We start from the raw sequence: 23,345 nt of genomic DNA, 5'->3' as shown, positions 1-23,345 counted from the left end.
CATGCAGAGGAGCATGTGTTGATGAGCAAGTTATGAAAAATGTATGTAATGTCTAGGTTAGAATACATAATTAAGCAATTAAATATAATTTGGAACCAGCCACAATAGAGTAAGTTTTCTTATTAATTTATATACCACTTTGTTTAAAAAGTGCATAATGTTTACAGGGAAAAAAAGACTACACACATTAAAAACAGTGCTATTAAAATACAGGACAGTTAAATGTCTATGGAGATTCTCAATCTCCGGGTCATGGTTGTCTCAAAGGTGCTTTTCCAAAAGGCAACTGGACTTTCTTGGTTTTCTTCCTTGAAAACGTTTTGCTTCTCATCCAAGAAGCTTCTTTAGTGCTGACTGAATGGTGAGGAAGTTCCTTGGATGAGAAGTGAGGTAGGAGATTTCAAAAATCCTGCAGCACCGGGGAACTACCAATGATCTGTTGTCACATTTTGGATGAGAAGCAAGGTTGGAGGTTGTCACATTTTAAGTCTAATTTAAATGTAATATCATGAGTATTTGCATCTTTTCTGAAAGAATGTTAATTAAAATAGGGAAAAAGTAACTTAATGTTTTTTCCCCCAATCTTCACATTCAGATATAGTTATTTGCTAAGATATGTACCCGAAACAGCACTTTGTAAAGAAGATACTTGGTACTCACTGGCTTGGTACAGAACCTCTTTGTTGGCTAGTGATGATGATGAGAATTCTGCTATCAGCAGCTCACAAGAGTGGCCATCTGTTAGCATTACTAGGACATCTTCTTTTAAAAGGAAATTATCTGAAGGTATGACATTTCCAAAATATGTATAAAAACTTACATTTGGATCATAGGATTGATGACATGTCAACATTTCTGATATATCACTTCAAGTAGGATGATTTTAGGCCTCAGTAATATCTGTATCTTTCTACTTCAATGTTCAGTGAGATACATGGCTAAATGCTGCTAAAGTATGAATGATGAAATTATCTGTTTCAGGATCCTGGTCTAAAATCAGTCACACAGACAGAGCTCACAAGATTTCTGAGACTCATTATCCATCCTGCCTATCTTCTTTGGGAATGAGAAACAGGAAGAGGCTAAAATCTCATGATAGTTATCACAAAGAATATTCTCTCCCATTGGGTTCTGCAACTCCAAAGAGAAAACATAGGTAAGAAGAGTTTTTGGATTAACTCTGATAAACAGGGTATGTGATCAAATCTAGTTCATTAGATACAGTAGAAGTTGCAGTGTTTTCTTTCCTCAAAATATATCCAAGTTTCTATGGTGACCTGAGATCAGCCTGACTGCAATTTAAATATTATTTGATATTGGGGATTAATTGAAACAATATCCACAGGTCACAGTCCAAAACATTACTTAATATTTTGTATAATTCCATCATGGTTTTCAAACTTATAACAACCACTACAATGCTTCCTGTCTTTTCTGCTGAATAGAAAGCCATTTTTGAAAGTTACAAAGCAGGTGTGATATAGGAATTTTTTCCATTCAGAAAAGTTCTATTTAGAAACATCTAAATACATTAGGTTTGTTTAATTATTTTAAAAGGAGTGGAATGTATGGACAGAAAATATATGACATTTAAATTGAGTCTTTGTTGAAGAACGTAACAGTGCTGTCATATTCTAAATCAGATTATTGATCCATTTACTTTGTCTGGGACAACGTCAAGAGCTTTTGAGTTTCAGACAGAAATGATCTTTTTTGAAAAAGAAACTGATAACACTAGGGGTAAAATTTATGTCTTATATTAAACTATTATATTAATTGATTCCTAAATTATTATGATTAAATATTGATTTCTCAGAATTATTATTGTAAAAATTAACAAGAATCAAGCAAATGATTTCAATTAGAAGAAAATAAATAATTCTCCCCCCCCCCCCCCTGCTCATTTTAGTACCCAGGTTCCAGTCAAGGAAGAGGATTTGGAAGAGGCTTCCCTTGAAGAAGCCGATATTGATGTTGTTGGCGCTGATCAGGTTAGGAAAGATTCTAATATAGTTTTAAAATATATTTTTCTTTCACTAATAGAAAGAATACATCAATTAATCCTTTGAACTAATTTGCTATAGTAATACCTTTGTTTTACATAAATACATTTCTGTGATCCCTGTAATAGCATCTTGCTAGATATTGTCACATGTGTAAAGTGTGTAAAGGATATATTAGAGATGGCTTTGAATTATCCAGATTTAACAGCTTCGTATTGTCTTAATCCCACCGCTCTGACATTGGAATAATAAATAGAAGGGGAATGAAAAAAAATGGTCATAGTTGTTAAACCATCATCTATCATTCTTCTGCCCTTGCTGAGCATGGCTTAAGTTTGGTGCTTTTCCTGTGGCAGAGCATACTTGTTTTCTTATTTACAAACTAATAGGTTCCCTTGGAAATTTTCATAACAAAAGAATGAATCTCTGGAGCTGTATGTTTTCTCAACAAGAGAATTTTTTTTGTGAGAGATGGACTGAATCTAGGGAATTTTAGTAAAAAGAAAATGTAGATTAAATATGCCATTTGGACCTCATGTTATCTAGTGAGTGCAGATGAAAAAATAATTAAAATTGTTTTATAAAATAGGAGAGGTATATACATTCCAGAACGGTATCTTATCTATAAGAGATGATAGTAACTGTAAGAGGTTGTGAGGGAGCATAATTTAATAAATTTGTCTTTTAAAACTTTGTCACTAATTGTCTTATTTTTATATTGTTTAGGATACCTAAAAGAGGAAGCTTGCTGGAAATGGCCTCTACTTTTTATGTAACTAAATTTTTAAAAAGCCAACCAAAAAGGTTTTAAACTATTTTCACGAGAATTACTTGGATGCCTGATTGGTAGAACTCAACATGGATTGGTAAATTTATATAAAATGGAAGCTTCTTCAGCCAGTATTTTCTATATTTTCTGATGTTACCAGCTCACACACAATTTTTGTAAGCACACTTGACTTTATATCCAAAATGTAGTGTTAAGAAGCTGCAGATCAGTATTCTATGGCAAAATGGAAAAGAAGAAACTTTAATGTAGACAATCTGTTTTCAAGAAACAAAGCCAGAAGATTCAAAGAAGAGCAAAATTAAAGAAATTATTGTAAATCAGAAAAAATACACTTGCTTCTTGTGTGCTGCCTTAGGTATCACAACAAAATGTTCACTCTGCTAACATGTTTATCACATTTTTTTAAAAAAGGCATTTCATTTCACATTTTTATATTCAGCTGTTTGTAAAATAAACTGAGCAATCTGTCTTGTCTGTATTTTTAAAGCAAGTCATTTTTTTTTCTTACAATGGGAAAAATGAAAAAGATACTGCATCATGGCACCAGGAAAGGCATAGGTATGGATATGATAGTAACCTTTTCCAAACGGGTAAATTGCAATATAGGCTGCAACTATAATTTACATCGGTAGCATTAGTGGTAAAACAATCTAGGTCTCTTGTATTTGTTGCTTAATTTATATTTCAGACTGTAGCAGTCCTAAAAATATTCACTATTTTATTACAGCACATTTATCCTAAGTTATGTGAAGCCATTGAGCCTACTGAGAAAAGCATTCTAAAAAGCTATCTTATCTTAAGGCAGAGAACTTGCCCATCCAAAACCCTACAGTCTGTGTGTTTCCTGTCCTAAAAGCTGTGGCATATGTGAATTTCAACCCACAGTACCACTGTTGCTGAGAATTCTGGGAGTTGAATTTTGCACATCTGGGAAGTTACTGAGATTGAGAACCACTGGTCTCTTGTGGGCAACAGCTTCTCAGTATTTCAGATTAGATCCTTTCTCAGTTGTGTCCTAACTGGCCAATTAGCAAAACAGATGTTCTACCATTTAGCTCTAACTTTTTTTTTGAAACATAAACGTTCTGTCAGGAAGTAGTTTTGAGTAGTAAGAATGAGAGGAAATGACTTTGGAATTTACCTTGTTCAAAGCTTTTTTCCCCATTATCTAACATTGTGACGTTTCATTATTTAAAATTCATACTGTATCAACACTCTTGGGACCTACATTCCTGGCACTACAGAGTCTGTCTCTGCACATTTAACAGGAACCACAAAAAATATCCAGAAGCAACAAAATATATCTATCACTAGTTTGACACTATATTTGCTGTATTTGCTGCTCCACGAAGATAAATAGATCCATACCTGAAAAACTGCAAATCTTAAATATTTTCCTTTTTTAGTTGATAAGCTTGCGATCCAAGCAATATGTTTTTTCACTTGTAGCCAAAACACTAAAAAGTTGAACATCAAAGGAATCAGTTCAATTCTAAAACTATGTTTGGTATTGATGATGAGCCACATGAAGGAAAAGAACTTGGTAATTATAAACAGATACTGCTGTCAAAAAAAACACATCATGGTACTTTAAGAGTCATTTTGCAGGAAAAGGCAGGCTATAAATCTATTATAAAAAAATCTTTTCTGCTTTTTCCTCAGCCTTGTAATGCCATCTTACAGCACCCCTTAAGTTCTACATAGTTGTATCATCACAAGGAATCTTCACAAGAAAACTTAACAATTCAAAAGGAATACTTTTGAAAACCTGGTATGAAAGAAAAACCTCATACCTAGAAAAAAAATCTTTCAGCCATCCTAATGTGTATAGAGACTCCCAGTCTTCATTAAATTGCACTAAAAGATAAAGGTTCCCCTCACACATATGTGCTAGTCGTTCCTGACTCTAGGAGGCAGTGCTCATCTCTGTTTCAAAGCCAAAGAGCCAGTGCTGTCCAAAGACGTCTCTGTGGTCATGTGGCTAAATGCCAAAGATGCAAGGAACGCTGTTACCTTCCCACCAAAGGTAGTTCCTATTTTTCTACTTGCATTTTTCATGCTGCTAAGTTGGCAGAAGCTGGGACAAGTAACATGAGCTCACTCTGCTACATGGCACTAGGGATTTGAACCACCAAACTGCTGACTTTTCTGATCGACAAGCTCAGCGTCTTAGCCACTGAGCCACCATGTCCCTTAAATTGAAATACTTTGCCATTAATTTTCAACTATAAAAAGGTGGCTTGTAGTTTCACGGCTGAACTATCTGTGCCACATAGCCGATATCAGAATCATATTTGAATTTGTGAAAATGGATATTTTAGCTTTGAGGAATATTGGGAGCTATAATCCCCAATTCTGGAAGGCAAACTGAAGCCACTCTATGTTATAGATCACAAAGTATGAAAAATATGTACATTTACTAAGATATGAAAATGATTCTGGTATTCAAATTGGAAGTCACTTTCAATACCTTCTGTGATGATCTGGTACATAAAAAAAAAAAAAAAATTGCTGAGTTACATGTATGAAAAAAACTTTATTTGAAAATACGAACATCATATTTTAAGTATTTAACAGATCTGCACAGCAAACAAGATAGCTTTTTGTTTATTGGGAAAACCTAACAGCAAAATTGTGCTTCATTATATTTCATTTCTTGTGTGAACATAATAATAATTAAGGCACTACAAACGCTATGCTTTTTAAAAAACGAGATAGCAATATCTATCTTGCCCTATAAGCAGTCTCTCACCTCATATAGGCAAATAAAGCATCAGACTGTTCAGCTACTTTGACACTGTTGGTAACAATATTCATGGAATGTGTCATTAGCCAACCACTGAAGAAACACACTAAATGCCCATACAAGGTTAGTGCACATCACAGATCAAGTAAAACTTATAATTGATTCCCTTGACATGGAATATAATATCCACAACTGTTTAAGTGAGCAATAAAAGCAAGTTTTTAAATTGGAGTCAGTAGAATAAAATGAATGCTAAAGGGTAGAAAATTATAGCCTGGTTTCAGGCAGGATATAATTTGCTACATGTACCGTGTATCTAGCTTATCCAGTGATGCTTTACTTGAGTTCTGAACTGCGATCTCCATTCACAATCATGACACTTTTTTCTTTGAATCTTGACAAAGTTAGTTTTAGCTAGGAGACTGCAAGAGCAAGGACTTCCATTGTTATAGTAATCAAGAAAAAGTTTAGTATTTTGTATAAAAACAAGCCAGTACTTTTACTTTATACAAGATACACTGTAATTCCTTAAAGAAAGTATCTATAAATAATTTATTTTTTCCTAGACAACAATCCATTGAATAAATACATAAAAAGTATCATTCCATACAAATGTAACCATTTAGATATTTTGAAAGTATTAATTTTGCAGCACAAGAAACTCAATTTTACTCTTTTTGGGGGGAGACAGAATTCTACACAGATTTAGCAGACCTGCTGCAGACACAGTCTATACTTCTACAAATATAGTTTATTCAAAATCGTCTTCATAGTCATAATCATCCAAGTCAACATCTGCCAAATGGGAAGGCATATCAAAAAAAGGTCTTTTCTCCATTTGATATTTTAGTATGTTGGTCTTTTGATGGTCACCAGGAATCAGCTCAGCTTCAAAACTAAAAAGAAAAAGAAATGGGAACAAATTCAGACCGACAGACAGTTCGCGACTTGCAGGCACAATTGAGACCAACATCTCCATCACAAGTCATTGTGATTGTAAGTAGAATAGAACCTTATTTTACAATAATTTTATAGCAGTCATTAAATGTATCACTTTGGCTGTTTAGCAAATCAGATGGCTGTTAAGCGAATCCAGTTTTCCCAATGGGCTTTTTTTTTGCCACAAATTGGGGAAACAAAATCCCAAATTGCAATCATGTGAACATAGGATGCTGCAACTATGCATAAATGCTAGGTATTACCAGGTGCTCAAACCTGGTAACTGGGGGAAGGGTGTGTACGAGTATAGGAGCACTTTTTCCAAGGCTGTCATAACTTTAAACCACAGTTAAATATATGGTTGTCAAGGACTTCCTGTATACATATTCGTAAAAGTAATTTGTGTATTTATTACATCATATTCCATAGTCTGAATAACATGAGGAGGAAACAGGCAAATCTTACTGTGCACTATTATCTGAATTTTAAAGACAATATGTATTAGGGTTGGATAGGGCTTTGTATTCAAATGGAGAAATGTGTGTTGGGAGTGTGCAGTGTGCACATTTAATATTTTTTGACAGCTGCTTAAATCAAATGATTTTTCCCAGGGTTGAAGGGCAGTTGTGGAGGGCAACTGTGAGAGCCCATCAAAAGACATAGCTGCTTTAAAGGATTGCCAGCAGGTGTTGTATGAGTGCCCTTGCATGCTTTGAAGCACCTTTCTTTCTCCCTTTAAATAACAAGTACTGCACTCTCTCATATGCATGTTTATGTTACAGTGGGGCAAGTAAATATAGATAGGAATGTATTTTTCTTTGGAAGTGTATGTCCACTTATTCAGAAGTATGGCACACTATTTGGGGAGTTTCTGCCCTCTGAGTTAAATCCACATATGGGAAGCACTTGCAATTTCTAGAATTAATCCTAGATGAAGGTGAGTGTATGACATCAGGTAACATATCCCTATTCCTTATTGTCCACTTTGTATGGGTAAAAATTGTGCACTTTGTGCACTTCCTGGAGGCAACTGGTTACCACTATCTGGTGGACGAAAAGTAATAAATTAAGTCTGATGACAGAATTGCTTCTGTCAGTGAAAGAGGAGAAGGAGATGAAACATCCCTTCTTCTATGTATCTTGAGAATTGTTCCTGGAGCCTGTAACACAGAAAGGGCAGGGGGTTGAGAGCCTTGGCTCTAGCCAGTTCCCACAATACTGGATTTCTCCAAATTATTTAATAATGATTTTAAATGAATCAATCAACAAATCACTAAAATCCCCAATAACACAGACTTTTACCTTGAAAGCTTCAAAGTTAATAACTCTACATTGTTAAAAAAAATCAAGTTAAAATATATGACCTGTCAAAATAGTTAAGCAAGGCTTCGGACACATAGATTTTTCTCATAAATTAAAGCTTTAGTCCTTCCTGGAGAAAAAAAAATTCATAACGAGAAATCAAGAAGTCAGTGTCATTAAAAAATACTGGGTGGTATTGGAGTGTATTTGCACCATCCTGCTCCCTAGAATGTATCGTAGAGAAGTTGAAGGCATTTTCAGTGATTTTTTTTTGTTCATGGAAGAGAACACAGTATCCTTAAATATGTATTTAAATATTTTTGTTGTAATAAAACCAGTCTCTTTCCCCACAAAATATAGCACCAACATTAAATAACTGTGCCTATGTTGGAATAGCAATGATGCTTTAAATAAAAAGTCCAATTTGACATTCCTTTATAGAAAGGATGCTGCTACTTATGTCTCCATTTCAGCCTTAGCAAAATTAGCTAATTGCTTGTGCGATCAGAATCCCAAAAGGAGGAGGACAGCTGGTCTTGATGATTCTCCCCAGACAGATTAATCCCCATGAGACATGGCTCAAAAGGGCTCTTGTGTTAAGAAGAAATAAGTGAATACGGTAACAGCTATTTAAGTGAGGGCAGAAGCAAGCCAACTCTAGCAAAATTTGTCTCCATTCACTTCTACCTTTAATTAACTCTATAGTAGAAATAATTGATGACACTATTTTATAAAAGTATAATTAACATTTTGTTTGGCAGCAAGGCATTTTGGCAGAAAAACCAGAACCAATAAATGATGACCAACAATGATTCAGAAAAATATTGTGCTATTGCATTCAAGATATTGTTTCATTAGTTCCAAAGGTATTGAATGATTTAACTTTTATTTATTTAATTTAGAGGGATAAGGATGTAAACTCTTTGGTGATGATAGCTAAATGATGTCTAGCACTGATGATATTACCTAGTTTGGTAATGAAACGTTTGCAAGAAAACAATCAAACTCAGAGAACACCAAGGACCCCACAGTTCAGCCCTGAGCTACAAATATTTTAACACTAATTGTATAACACTACTTACCAATCATTCCACTGGTCGCTGGCTGCTTCTTCAGCAACTAGGACATCATACTCCTCAGCAGCGTATTTTTCCCAATCAGACATGTCTTGATTTTCATTTTCGGTACCCTAAAATATTATTATAAGGCATTTAATAGTAATTGATAAAACACTGAGATTGACTTTATAGACAAAATCCTTTTCAGCACCAATTGTCCTTACCCTCAGCACAGAAAACTGATCCTTCTGCTCATGGTCTAAATATTTCTCAATATTGAAGAAAGTGTCAAAGAAAACATTTGCCATCCTACATCTCTTTAAATCATGAAGAGTTATTTTTCCTGGAAACAGAAATTTTTTTGAAATGTTTTAGATTGTGGTGCATATTCCCTTTAAATTTTAAATGCTTCTTTTTATTAATAATTGAGCAGGCAGAGACAGATTAGGATTGCCTAAAATTGTAAGTACCTCAGTTAAGATGACTGTAAGGGGTTTGGTTTAAGAATTTCATCAGCTGTTAATAAAAACAACAATTTTACATCATCTTACAAAGACTGGGTATTCATTTGCAAGATAGAAGTGAAAGTTCTAGCATTAGCAAGTTTTGGGCTGAGTTTGATTCATGCACAACTCAATTTCCAGACTGAATGAAAGTTAAAACAGAACGTTAGATGAACAGATGGCTTTTTTACACGCCAAATGCAATAAACAAAACTTGGCTTTACAAGAACACTTAAAGCCAAACACTGAATGACTGTATTAACCTGGTTAACACAGATACTACAAATAGAGATGGAAAAGATCCATCACCTTCATTCTCTGGCTTCACAAGATCAAGCATCTGACAAAGGCAGTCTTCAAATGGCAGAGGTTCAATGGCCATATTATCCAGTTTTTGACACTGTTCTTCATAAAAGTATTGTAGTTCATACATGGACAATACGCCATCACCATCAAGATCCATACATCGAAACCAATATTCAATGCTGAAATGAATCATTAAACAATTTAGCAATCTATTTTATGTTCATTTCTAAGTTGTGTTCTAAGAAGCAACACAAAATCTCATTTGTGAATGATTAAGAATTCAAGACATCGATCTCCAGGCTTTTAGACTAGCAATACCAAAATATAATCCTTAGAAACTTCTTATATGGCTTCATTTTTCCTGAACTCCATTGTGTTCCACATGATTTGGTTATTTTGGGTACTATGCTCTATCCCTGTACTCATATATGAAGTTTTTCTCAGAATATACAGGAAGCATTTCTCCGACCTCACCCACCTAGATGCCTGCAAAATGAAATAAAACTCCAAATAATGCTTAATTCCACAGATCTTAGATGCTTCCACTTGCCTTTTACTCCAATGGCTGGTTAATCAGCATTTTTGTGCTTGTGTATGTCTTTAAATCAAGACTGGTTCCTGACTAGTCCTTCCAGTTTTCTTGGCATGGTTTGTTGGAAGTGGTTTGCCACTGCCTACTTCCTAGGACTGAGAAAGAGCAACTGGCTCAAAGTCACCCAGCTGGCAGAACTAGAAGTCATGGTTTCCCAGTTTCTAGCCTGATGATACAGCAGCAATCAGAACTGCCAAGATTGGCAATTTGGATCAGGACTGTCATCACTAAGTAATGCAGTCATAAAGGGGGATGTCACATCCTGCATTGCTTAGCATTGCCAATCTTGGCAGTTCTGATTGCTGCTGTAACTCCAAAATGTGTGTGTCATTAAGCGAAAAGTAAGTGGGAGTGCCTAGTAAGAAATCGGTGCTATGGGGAAGACCCTGGGCGATCCAATGCAGGCCAGGTACAGAGAGGCAAGGGAAGGATGGTATGGTGCTGTGAGGACAGGCTGGAAGGACTTACTGTAGCGACTTGCGACCTTCCCTGCTGGCTTCACCATTGATTTTGCTGGTAGGAGACCAACAGAGAAGGTCGCAAATGATGATCATTTGATTGTGGGGTGTTGCAATCCATTATAAATGCAAGCCAGATGCCAAATCATGATCATATGACTGTGGAGGTGATATGATGGCTGGAACTTCAAGGACAAGTTGTAAGTAACACTGGTTCAGTACTGTTGCAACTTTGAATGATGAGTGTACAAGTAGTCAGTAGGAGAGGACTACCTGTACCAAACTGGCATTCTATAAACTATATTTCAATTACAATTAATATATTATCACATAATATCTTTGTGACTTAACTTTGACAGCATCATAACATCATCATCTTATGAACAGCATTTTTTTCTTACCTAGTGGCAGTCCTTTTGTCTTCTTCTGATATCAAAAACCACACAAAATCTGCATAATTGATTTTTCCTTCTCTCTGTGCTTTCTTGCCCCTTTGAAATTAAGATTTTAAAAAAGGATTTGGGGGGGGGGAGAAAGATAATACTTAGTTATATATACAGCATCTTAATTTTAGAGTTTCAAATATTTGACTACAAGTTGCCTTGACTGTTCTGTGTACATAAAGACAGTATACAATGGACATAAATACATACTGTTGTATGAAATAACTGTATTCAATTGGTTTTACATGTTCCTCTGATTTTCTACTAGGAAAATATTTTTATTAAAATGTTTTAATTCTTATCACTGCAAAGTATTGAGAAAATGACTTGAGATGCTGTCTCCTTCTGTCAAGAAAGCCACTATAGTACAGAGCTGAAAAGCCAAAACTAGGACTGAGATTTCAATGCTAATGATATTAGATTGCAAGCAGGAGCTTGTATTGCTCAATTATAGTATATACACAACTCTGCATAATTGGTGGCAAGGGGTAATTTAATCAGAGCACGTAGTAAACAACATTCAACTTCCATATATTTTATACATAAACAATGCTAAAAATTTAATTTAAAGTATCTGTTTTACACTAGTATAACTAGTAGTTTTTGTGGTGGATTTTATAAAAATTTGTTAGCTAACTTGAGAGCCAGATTTATTTATTTATATTTATTTGAATTGTTTACACTAAAAAGGCTTTTTATTATAGTACATTTTGCCATATAATTTAGATAGAAAATATATGCTGTATGATTTTTTTAAAAGATACCTTGTTACAGCTCCAGAGAAAATCCTATCTATCATCCGATTAGATATAGCTGTGAAAAAAGGGAAAATACTAACACTCAATTTGGTTATGTCTGAAGTTATTCATTTATACTTTTTAAATTGTGTTAAAACCCCTCTCCCCCATTTTTAAACTGCATCAGCAATTACTTAGGAAAAAAATATATTTCTCTTATTCAATAAGGATAGTGATAAGGATGTACTTTCCCCTGTCCATTAGCAAATCTGAATTTTAAAATGTATCTTGCTTTTCTGCTACAGTAGGAGAGAGAGAAGGGGGGGAGGGAGAGAGAGAGAGAGGGAGGGAGGGAGGGGCTACCATACCAACAACAACCTTTGGATAAGCAGAGTTTGAAAGAACAAAGCTCAATATTTGAACCTTCTTAAGAAGATACATTTTAAGCATTGTTGCTCTTAAAGAGACACATAATAAAGTACTGGTTTGTCCTATCAGTGTTAGTGGGGGTGGTCTGGTAGCTCCTTCATCAGGTTGCTGTTTACTGCTACTTGTTCGTCTCTGTTACCATAGTATTTCCTTGTTTGGATTATTGTTTATATCTTGATTGTTGGTCTGGTGTTAATTTTGATATTAATATCTCCTCATCTGGGTATTGATTGCTGGTGAATAAGTGTTTAGGTCTTTTTTTTGTTTCCTTTTTGGCTTTTTAAATCATACATAGATGTGGTTTATCTCTATGTGCCTGTTAATGACCAATTTATCAGAGTGTCCAGACCTCCAGGAATTTTCTAGCATTTTTGGACTTGGCTTGGTCTAGGATGCTCACACTTTCCCAGTTGAAACTATAGTTAACAAATTGGTCTTAACTCCATTAGGAAATAATGTGCAACTGTACTGAATAAATTTTAATTTTAATTTCTACTTTTTAGAATACTGCCATCTTCCTGAAAAGTAGGAAAAAAGTAGAAAATTACCAAAACTCAGAGTAATTCTCAAAACTAAGAACATCAGAAATGTAAATATGTTCTGACATCTCAGCTATTTGTCTTTACATATTTTGTAGAAGTTTTTAATCATTTTGAATTTTAAAATTTTTTTAATTGCTTTATAGTTTTAGAATTGTAAGCTACCTAGGATCATTTGGTTGAGTTAGGAGGCTACAGAAATTGAATAAATAAATAAAATATGCACATAATCCATGAACATTCATATAATTTTATTTTGAACTAAGTTGATATCATACCATGGTCGTTATGTCGAGCTAAATCCTTTTGGTCGATGTAAAGATCGTGGTCTGTATCTAGCTCCCAAAATTTACAATAAATTACATAAAAATGTTCATAAGAGAAGTATTCTGTCAGCTGGTTAATATCTACTTCCTCTTCTAACAACGTCACATTCTATTGAGAGAGAGAAACATTGAGAAAATTAAGGCATTAAACTCATTGATTGGGATAGGTTATAACAGGTTGAAGTTTCCAAAATCTTAACCTCATTATGAATTTATTCCAGTCCCAATCACTTAATACCAGACAATTTATAATAACTAGTTTACATACTTACATCAACAACTGATGCATAATCAATCAAAATAATATAGCCACTCAACATATGACTTAGGATGGTATAGACAAGTACAAATGACTAATAACAAGAAGCAAAAGAATCAAATATAATAATGCACACTGTGGTCAGGGCAACTCAAACAACAAAAAATCATCAATCAAGATGGACTCATAAAACCTCAAGGCAAGTCTTTCAGGAGGTAGGCAGCATCTGAGCCATCACGGGGAACACTGTTCCATGAAGCAGGTGACAAATAGTGACAAATAAGCCACATCTCTTAGATCCCAACAAATAGCATTTGCTTAAGGGACAGGACCCAAAGCATGTGAAACCTATCAGATGGACAGAGGAAACTAGAGACAGGCAATCCAACAAATAACCAGGCTCTGTCTTATGAAGGATCTGATAACTGATGATCAGCTATCTTAATTAGCTTGGAAGTTTACTGGCAACCTGTGCAGTGTTAAATTGTCATACAGAAGTTGCCTATAACAACCAGTGATGTACTCTCACCACCTACATTTTCAGAGTGGTCTTCAAAGACAGCTTTATATAGTGCACACTGCAGTAATTCAGAGTCATGAGTTACCATAAGGGGCCTTCTGATCTAGTAATGGGACAGTTGGCAACGCTAGATGGATTTGTACAAAGGTCCTCTGAACCACACCAGCACCTGCTTTTTAAACACAAGCTGTCAGTCTAGGAGGACCCTCATATTGTGCACTGGACTTGTGTGGACAGTGTGACACCATCCAGAAATAAGGATGGACAATTACTACTATTTATTATTTTGGTTTTACCGGTTTAAAGCCTATGTTTGCTGTCCAGAGTTGCAATTGTTAGATGGTAGCTATGTAAATCAATGGAATAAATGAATAAATGCATCCCTAGATCCAGACACCCCTTCATGGATTACTGCCTTGTCGTGGCGATTGTGCAAGGTCTCCCAAGATGGATAGATCATAGCAGAGGGCTCTGACAAAACGTGATCCACTAGAGAAGTAAATGGCAACCCACTGCAGTATCTTTGCCATGAACTCCTTGGACAGCGTTGTCCATGGGGTCGTGATGGGTCGGACATGACTTCGCAACTGACAACAACAACAAATCTGGACAGCTCCCAACCCCACAGCCATTAATCTTGCTAGAATTGATCTGGTTTTTTTTATGTGTAGCTTCCACAACCCCCCAGCGACAAAACTTCAGTGGCATCATATGGCTGTCCAAGAGTTGAGATATATACTTATAGGTAACCTCATCCAGTGTCTTCATATAGATGTTTAGACAGAAGTAGGGAGAAACCAGGCCCTAAGGCCATCTACAAAGTGAAATCACGGGCTACCCCTTACTCCATTAATGGGCCATGGAGGAAGGGAACTACGCAATAACGAGGCCTCTACTTTAAATCACCCGCACCACTCCAAAAAGATAATCAATAGCATTAAAGGTCATGGATCAATCAAGGAAGAGTAGGATGGATGCACCACCATCATTTCTCTCCTGTCCTAAGACATCCTAAGGGATCAGCAATGTCCTAAGGGATCAGCAATGTTTTCCTGAGGAAAGTGCAGATCACCTCACCCTTAAATGAAGGAAGAATAACGCCTTCACTAAAGAATGAATTGATTTCTGCTTGTACCTAGTCACACATCACTTCCTAGGATGCCTTAACCAATTAGCATCACAACTTGAGATAAATTTTATACTGATTAAAATCTGTAGAAAAACTTTTAAGTTATTGTTTTGCAAAAGTACGGCAAAAGCTAACGTGAGTTCCCATTAAGCCAAGTTAAAATCAAGTAAAGCCATCAGAAATGTAAAATTTTCTAAGTTCATTTCTAAATAGAAATAATTTATAAAGAATTTTGTAATGACCCACCTGAATAGTTAATCAGTAAAATTTATTTTATTACAAAATTGCATGTCATACCTGTAAAAAGCTGCTTTTTCTGAGTTCATTACAAGTGATTCTTCCTGTCCATGACCTGTTTACTGTATAAAATATCCTTTGTATTACCTACAAGAAAATATAGGGTGTGACTGTTATAGTAATCATATACATTACTACTAAAGTGCTTAAATATTTCAGTAATTTGCCAGCTTATTCATACATATTTTTGGGTACATATATTTAGAATTTACCAATTAGGAGGACTAAATCAATTCAGAGTATTAATATTTGTATCTTTTTCCAGGTTATATCCTTTCCATCTGGAATCAAATAAAACACACCTACTCTGTACATTATTCCAAACTATTTACAGAAAATAACAGCATCTATCAAACTATGGCCATCCTTGAAAATGGAAGACTAAACTGGCTGATGAACTTTTAAGGAACAAGGCTTGTTTAGCCTAATGAAGAGAAAGATTAGGAATGACATGATGCCTGCCTAATGGTAACTGAGGGGCTGTCACAGGGATGAGACGGTTGACTTATTCTCCAAAGCACCTGAGGGCAGGACAAGAAGCAATGGGTGGAAGCTTGTTAAAAAAAAAGATCCAATCTGGAACTAAGGACAAATTTCCTGATTATAAGAATAACTAATTAATGGAATAGCTTGCCTCCTGGATCAATAGATCAATAGCTACTGCATTTAGATGATCCACATGAAAAATAGCTTTGATGCAGAAGACACTTACCGTTGTAATGTACCGTGAATGAAATTCTGATGCTTCCTTTAAGAAGACTAGACTAGGATGACTATTAACCACGTCCTAAGTATGAAGGATGAAAGAGGCATCAGTTCAGAATTTTATGAGCTACTATTTAATGAATTCTGCCAAATCATAACACCAGAGGGGGTACATTTATAACATCATAAGCAAAATATTCAAATTGTTTCAAGATAATATAACTTAAGTTTCATTTTTAAATAAAAATAAATAAAATGCATGCAAAATTCAGTTCCTTTAGAAAAATAATTCAGTATCAAGAGACAAGAAATGTAAAGATATGAACCAGGAACATATTAGGATTGGATGATCTAATGGGAAAGAGAAGAGGAAGGCAAATCTACAATTTAGCTTAGGAATCAAAAGGCACTGAGAAGACTCAGAAAATAGTTTAGAGCAAGGGTTCCCAACCACTGATCTGCCACCCAGTGCTGGGGCCGCAGCTCATTTGGAACTGGGCCGCGGAAGTGGTGGGTGAAAGCATGCATGTGTGAAGCTGCATTTGTGAAAGCAAGGCGCATGAACAAAACTCTCCCCTCCCAGTCCACCTGTCTTCTGAGCTGAAAAGGTTGGAGATCACTGGTTTAGTGAACAGAATTCTCTTGTTTTCATATTTCTCCAGTAATATAATAAGTTTCTATCCACCAGCTCCCATGTCAAGGGCTTGGTAGACTAAATTTAGCCATTTCTGACTTCTTACATGCTAATGAAACATTACTGAGTCAACGAATAGTTCTTGGAAGATGGGTTGATTGGGTGTGCATTTCTATGGTAATAATGAAGAAAAAAAAAGGAATTTACTTGTAAAAATGGAATGAAGTCTTCTTGTACCAGATAATTATATCCAGGACTTTTTAGAAGATGAACAAACTTGGCAGCAGCATCATGGCAGGTCTGTAATATTCTGCAAAACATAATTTGTCTAATTTATGCAGGTATAGAAAATTTATATATCTTATTTTTCAACCTTAAAATGTATTCACAAGTATGAATAACATTTGTGTTGGGCCACTTGGAATACCAGTTCCTTTGAAATAAATAAGGTATATGGCCCTTTTGAATGAACACTATGAAAAGTTTGGAAGAAGAAAGGTGACGGGGGATAGATGTCTGCTTTTAAATTTACAAACTTACTGCAGACTAATGGCTTCCCTTTTCCAGCTTCTGTTTTCATATATGATGATCAACCATGCATAACATAGGATTCAGCACTGAGATGAAAAAAGAAAAATCTCATATGTATTCCCACTATGGCAAAAGGAATTGCCTTGTTCATCACCTGAATTTATATACAATTATCTGACTCTGCTATATTAAATTGTCAGCATTCATTATATATAAAATGGGCAGTCTTGATCCTGTACCACTAGGAACAGGCATGGGTCCTTTGAAAGTAAAAGTCCATTGAAGAGAGGGGGGGGGGGGAACCCTACAAGGGTAAGCCAAATTCTCTTCTCACCTCAAATTTCAGAGATAATTCACCTTTTGTTTCTATTCATTCTCTCTTAAAATTGCTCTCATCCTCCTTCAAAATTAAGCAAGTTTAAAGAAGAACAAATGTTCAGCCTAGAGGACAGTAGAATCCTTAATGTCAAATTCTTTCAACTGTCCTGTATGTTGTCGTAGAATTTAGGAACACGGCACACTGAAAGTTAAGTAAGTTAAATTCAGCAATGTCTTTCCCTCCCCAACTTCTATCATCTGTCATTCATTTTGCCTTAAAAAAAAATCTTTCAAAACAATTTAAATAATCAATTCCAATAGAACTTAGATCCAAAATGTGTCTTCTTAGGATGCGGGCGGATGAAAATGTTAAAAGCTATCCCTCAACTGTCTTTTTCATTAAAATAATAACCAGATTTTCCTTTAAAAAATCTTCAAGTAATATTTTAAAACAAGTTAAGTAACCTTACAGGAAATGTATACTTACTTTCGCCACATAGCAACAAACTTATGAACTGATACAAATCCTGTGCGCTCTCCTCCAGCGCAATAAAATAATGGACCTTTCCAGTAAAGGGGGCAGTCACAGGCCTAGAATTAAGAGGTATCATTAAAAAGCAACAACTGGCATTTATTCTTGCACACCTTCAGGGCCTATTAAGTATGGCAAGAGTTTGGTAAAAGAAAGATGATTCTAGAAAACAGAATGATGATTCTAATTTATCTTTATTTTAATATTTATATCATGTTTCCCCAGGCAAACCAAAATGTTCAGAAAGTGTTGAATGATTTAAAAAAGTTGTCTCATCCAGAGAACCAATGAGAAGTGCACAATGCGCTGAACAAAAGTGAACAAACAGACACTCACCCTGCACAATATGAATGTCAGGCCTTTCTTTCCAAAACCCTGCAGATCATGGGTGGGGTTCTGCCAGCATTACTGTCGGTTTTCACCCCATGCGCAATGTGCGCGCTCACCATATGCACATGCACTGTTCAATATAAATTGTTCTGCGCACATGCGCAGAACAATTTGCAGTGAACTGCGCACACAAAGTCACTAAAATCCAAAATGACGGTGGCCAAGTGGCAGTGAGGGAACTGGTTCGGGGGCATGGCAGGTCTAAGTCGGTACCAGTTTGAACCGGGCTGAACTGGTAGTAACCCACCTCTGCTGCAGATAATACATTATAAAGACTAATGGTTTGAATTCTAACTTGGTCTTATTTGTTTTACAGTGACCTAGTGGTTAAGCCGCCAGGTTAGAAAACAGAAGACCCTGAGTTCTAATTCCGCCTTAGGCATGAAAGCTGGCTGAGTGACTTTGGGGCAGTCACTCTCTCTCAGACCAGTTCATCTCACAGAGTTGTTATTATTGTTGTGAGGAAAATAGGAAGAGGAAGGTGTTGGATATGTTTGTCACCATGAATTATTTGTAAAAATAATAAAGGCAGGATACAAACGAATAGATCAGTAATTCAGAATCGTTTTTCATGTTTCTAAATTCACATCTCTGCAAGAAGTACAGAAAAATGTCAAAACCTCTGCATTTTGCATAGTTTGAGACTTAAAATAAGTAATCAAAAAGATTTCAGCATTAGTTTTTTTATGCCCATTGAAGAAAATTAACTGCAAGTATGTACTATATGCAAAGAGAGCTGCTCCATTCCAGAATGTATTTGTTCAATAATACATGGGGAGGGGAGAAGAAGTGTGATGTATGCCCCCTCCCCCCATGTCTCATTTTTTGGGGTAATATTAATATTGGTTTACTATTTTAGATTATTTTCATTTTGATTTGTTTTGGCTGAGTTCAATTGTTTATCTTATTCCTAGATTATACTGGTGCCATGTACATTTTCTCTTAGCAGAAAAAGCAAAACGAAATAAAATTAAGTTGGCTATGCTGTAATGTATTAAATGTTTTAAGTACTGTTAAATAAAACCAAATAGAACTGAATTGGACATTTCAGAGCAAATAAGGTTCTTAATTGTCCCTTTGCATCTTGTAGGCAAAACAAGAAAATATCTCACTACTCACCTTTGCAACTTTGCCCATATCTTCTAATGTAGCTCGCTCATTGGGAAACTGGGAGAAAGTTTTGTCTATCTTTGCAATAATAGCATCAATGTTGACTTTTTCTTTTGGACACCCTTGAGGAAAATAAAATGTTGGAATGGTTTGGCTCAGAGATGGTGTTAAAGATTCCTCTTTCTTTGACTGAACCTGGAGTAAAAGGAAAGTGAGTTTAAAAAGAAGATTTTCAGGAATCACACAATACTATTGTTTTTTAATCCTCTAAATATACAAAAACTAAACACAAATGGAGATTAAATTGGTCTCAATAGGACTTCTCAGTAGAGAGATGGATTGGATTGGGCTGTAATATTCAAACATGATACTTACATTAAGATTTTAATAAAGCTCAAATCTGAGGGAAAACCTGGAAAATGAAGGTGTTTTTTCCTGATACAAAAGCTTTATTTGCCCTGCAACCACTTGGCCTAGTTTTAGAAACACATTTCTAGCAAATATTTGCACTTTTTAAAAAGGTTATCTATTACTGGAAACAGCATTACCCATCAAGTCACAAGCAAATAATAAATAGCTTAGCTAGAAGTGACTACACTCTAATTTCCACTTTGATATATCCCTATCTTCCCTGAGAGCATACACTTTCCACTCCGAAGTCAGATGGGGAGAACAAGGGGTGGGAAAATACATTTGCCTTCTTGGAGATGTATGTGGCTGCTTTAAAATTAGTCTCCATTTAAAGAGAGAGAGAAAAAATCCTTCTCACAATATCTGTGATAGTCTACTACTCAGAATTTAAAAGCAGTAGTGACATTACTGGAAAATAAATTAATAAAAATTGTGAAGGCAGGCTGTTCTTACAGTCATGCTATATTCTGGAAATATTACTACACACAGTTAATGATAAAAGATGCAATATCTCAAAAATGTAACCTCTGACTAGTTACAATTAAAATGAAAAGATTACCAGGGAACAAATCAAAATGCAGTATGTATAATTTCTAGGAGTCGAAACTCACCAGTACCATTCATCAACTGCTACAATGAAAAATTTAATTAGGTTCTAAAAAAATGTAAAAAGGAAAACATGCTTAATGTTCCTAGAGGTGGAAACTTGTCTGTGATAAGTTAAAGGATAAACTTTTCCATTTGGTTCAGAAGTATAGGCAAGTTTCATTAAGGCTCAATCCTCATGGGAAGCAAAAGGGATATGGCTAGGCATTTTTCATAATAAGTGTTGCAGGGGCCACCTACTCATCAAAAGGCTTCTACCCATTTGACTTGAGTAATTGTGGGCAATGGTCTAGTCTAGGGGTGTCAAACTCAAGGCCCACAGGCCGCATCTGGCCTGTGGGGTGCTTAGATCTGGCCTGTGGGGCCACCCTGGAAACAGCAAAGTACCAACCTGTGGTGCCTCTGCCAGAAAAAAATGGAGCTTGGGTGGGGAGGTGCATGCCCCCCCCAGCTCAGTTTTTGCTGGCAGGAGGCCATTGCAGCCAAAAAATGGGGCTGGGGGGGCGGTTGTGCATGTCCTCCCACCCCAGTTCCATTTTAGCTGGCAGAGGGTTAGCAAAACAAACTAAAAACAAAACAAAAGGAGAAATGATTCCCCTTTTGCATTTGAGCATCCAGGAAAGGAGAAAGGGAAAGACAAAGAAAAAGAAGGAAAGATTGGAAGAGAGCAAGGAAGGAAAAATAAGGAAAGATGGGAAGGAAGAAAGGAATATAAAGAGGGAAGGAAAAAGAAGAAAAGGAAGGAATGAGATTATAATGAGAGTGAGGAAGGGTCTGAGGGAAGTCCTGCCTTAGCACTTGGCCACCACAGGTGCTCCGACACAAGTGATGTTGAGCTGGCCTTGCCCCCCCCCCCCTGAGTCAAACACAATCCTCAATGAAATTGTGTTTGACACCCCTGGTCTAGTCTGATGGCTTTGTTAATGTACCGTATATACTCGAGTATAGACCGACCCGAATATAAGCCGAGGCACCTAATTTTACCACAAAAAACTGGAAAAGTTATTGACTCGAGTATAAGCCTAGGGTGGGAAATGCAGCAGCTACCGGTAAATTTCAAAAATAAAATAGATACCAATAATGTTTTTGAATATTTATTTCAAAGAAAAACAGTAAACTAGCGGTGTATTCAATGAAATACTTCACTCACCTCATGATGCTGATGTCCCGCTGTGATGATGATGTCCCGTGCAGCCGCGGGAGCGATGTCCTGCCTCCTATGACACACGGCACAGTGATTCCTACCATTGGATCACTGTACCAGAGGAGGTGGGACATCGCTATGTGGCTGCTTGCCATAACAAGGAGGAGGTGGGACATCGTTGCAGAGCGGCAGGAGGGGGAGGAAGGGGAATCGTAAGACAGCCCTGCATTACATTAGAACGTGAGGAGGGGGGATGGTGCGGTGCGCGCTGCGCGGCAAACTGACACAGAGGGAGGGGAAACTCACAGGGGCACTGGGCCATTCACGAGTGTCACCCAGCGGCATGGCCCCGCCCCTTTTTCTCCTCCATTTCGGGCAAATTTTTCACTGACTCGAGTATAAGCCGAGGCGGCTTTTTTCAGCCCAAAAAGTGGGCTGAAAAACTAGGCTTATACTCGAGTATATACAGTAGTTTGGTGATGTAGTTACGGCTAACCTTATTTTATTCACTTACCAGAACATGTGGACTGGAACGGTATTTGTAAATTACACACACACACACAATAACTAAAAACATATTAGGTGATATATTAAAAGCAATGTAATATTTGATATCGATTTTACTCAGTAAATAAAATTCCTGAGACTTTCAGAATAATTATTATATCCAGCAATCCCATTTTTTTATTTAGCAACCTATCCTTTGAAAAAAATGTGCAAAACACTCAGTGTTTAAAGACAAGATTTTCATATTATAATTTATTATGGGCTTTAAATATAGTTTTTGCATTATAAATGGTATAAAATTATTAGAAATCTTTTATATTCGTGTGCATGGGTGACTGATAAAATATTACATACTTTTGATAGAAATTTATAATTTTATAAATATTTCTGTGGAAATAAGATACTTCTAAGATCACATAATTTTACATTTTTGCATTTTATATTATATTTTATAACTATCACTTTTTGCACTAGCAGCATAAATATTTGTAATTAATTATTTTCTCTTACTATGGAAATCATTGAAGGCAAGTTTTTTGGTTAAAATATTTTTAAGTTCAAAATACTGATTTTTGGCAACGTTGCACCTAGTAATACAATTTTGAAACAATTAATGTAATTTTTTGTTTGTAGATTGCTGAACTATTGAGCACTATTATCTTATAAAACTATTAGTATCATGGTGGAATGTCACACATGAATATTTTTCTGGACTAATTAAAGTTTATCTGCTGTATATCTGGGTATTATTTCTATTTTTAGCATGTATACAGCAGAAACGGAAACAAAAATGGAACACATGTATAGGCAATATGAATTTGATGTGAGAATGATCACATAAAATGTTCAACATTCCCTTTAATGTATAATTCATGTTTTTGTTTTGTGTCACCTGCTGCTTAATTCAGCTTCTGATCCCTTGCTACCTATGTAAACTATGTGAACAGTGAGATAAACCACACAATTAACATGCGTTCAGTACTAGCTTATGAACTGTTTAGGTAAACAATACTGTTCTCATAATGAAAAACTGACTTGTTCATATTTTGATAGAAAACAAAAGGTGATTAAACATTATGAC

At 35.8% G+C, this 23,345-nt stretch overlaps 2 protein-coding genes across 3 annotated transcripts in view; one reads left to right on the top strand and one right to left on the bottom strand.

The window, feature by feature from the left end:
* Window positions 1–3,271, top strand: part of LOC116515010 (cohesin subunit SA-2-like) — a 55,207-nt gene extending 51,936 nt beyond the window's left edge. The window contains 4 exon segments of the mRNA XM_032226884.1: window positions 596–786; window positions 982–1,156; window positions 1,910–1,991; window positions 2,730–3,271. Of these exon segments, the coding sequence (XP_032082775.1) occupies window positions 596–786; window positions 982–1,156; window positions 1,910–1,991; window positions 2,730–2,738 (457 nt within the window). The 3' untranslated portion in view covers window positions 2,739–3,271.
* Window positions 3,272–6,280: 3,009 nt separating this feature from the next.
* The window catches only part of PPP2R3B (protein phosphatase 2 regulatory subunit B''beta), a 41,702-nt gene continuing 24,637 nt past the window's right edge, over window positions 6,281–23,345 (bottom strand). For both annotated transcript variants that reach the window (XM_032226642.1, XM_032226643.1), the window contains exons 3-14: window positions 19,606–19,791; window positions 18,052–18,155; window positions 16,923–17,025; window positions 16,089–16,163; window positions 15,377–15,463; window positions 13,124–13,280; window positions 11,905–11,953; window positions 11,099–11,188; window positions 9,651–9,826; window positions 9,063–9,181; window positions 8,863–8,969; window positions 6,281–6,435 (exon numbers count right to left, since the gene is read on the bottom strand). In XM_032226642.1, the coding sequence (XP_032082533.1) occupies window positions 6,291–6,435; window positions 8,863–8,969; window positions 9,063–9,181; window positions 9,651–9,826; window positions 11,099–11,188; window positions 11,905–11,953; window positions 13,124–13,280; window positions 15,377–15,463; window positions 16,089–16,163; window positions 16,923–17,025; window positions 18,052–18,155; window positions 19,606–19,791 (1,398 nt within the window). In that variant the 3' untranslated portion in view covers window positions 6,281–6,290. The remainder of the gene's footprint in view (window positions 6,436–8,862; window positions 8,970–9,062; window positions 9,182–9,650; window positions 9,827–11,098; window positions 11,189–11,904; window positions 11,954–13,123; window positions 13,281–15,376; window positions 15,464–16,088; window positions 16,164–16,922; window positions 17,026–18,051; window positions 18,156–19,605; window positions 19,792–23,345) is intronic.

Source organism: Thamnophis elegans, chromosome 11, assembly GCF_009769535.1.
Source record: "Thamnophis elegans isolate rThaEle1 chromosome 11, rThaEle1.pri, whole genome shotgun sequence".
Lineage (NCBI taxonomy): Eukaryota > Metazoa > Chordata > Lepidosauria > Squamata > Colubridae > Thamnophis > Thamnophis elegans.
The sequence above is the reverse complement of the archived record's forward strand: the minus strand, read 5'-3'. Positions and strand labels throughout refer to the sequence as shown.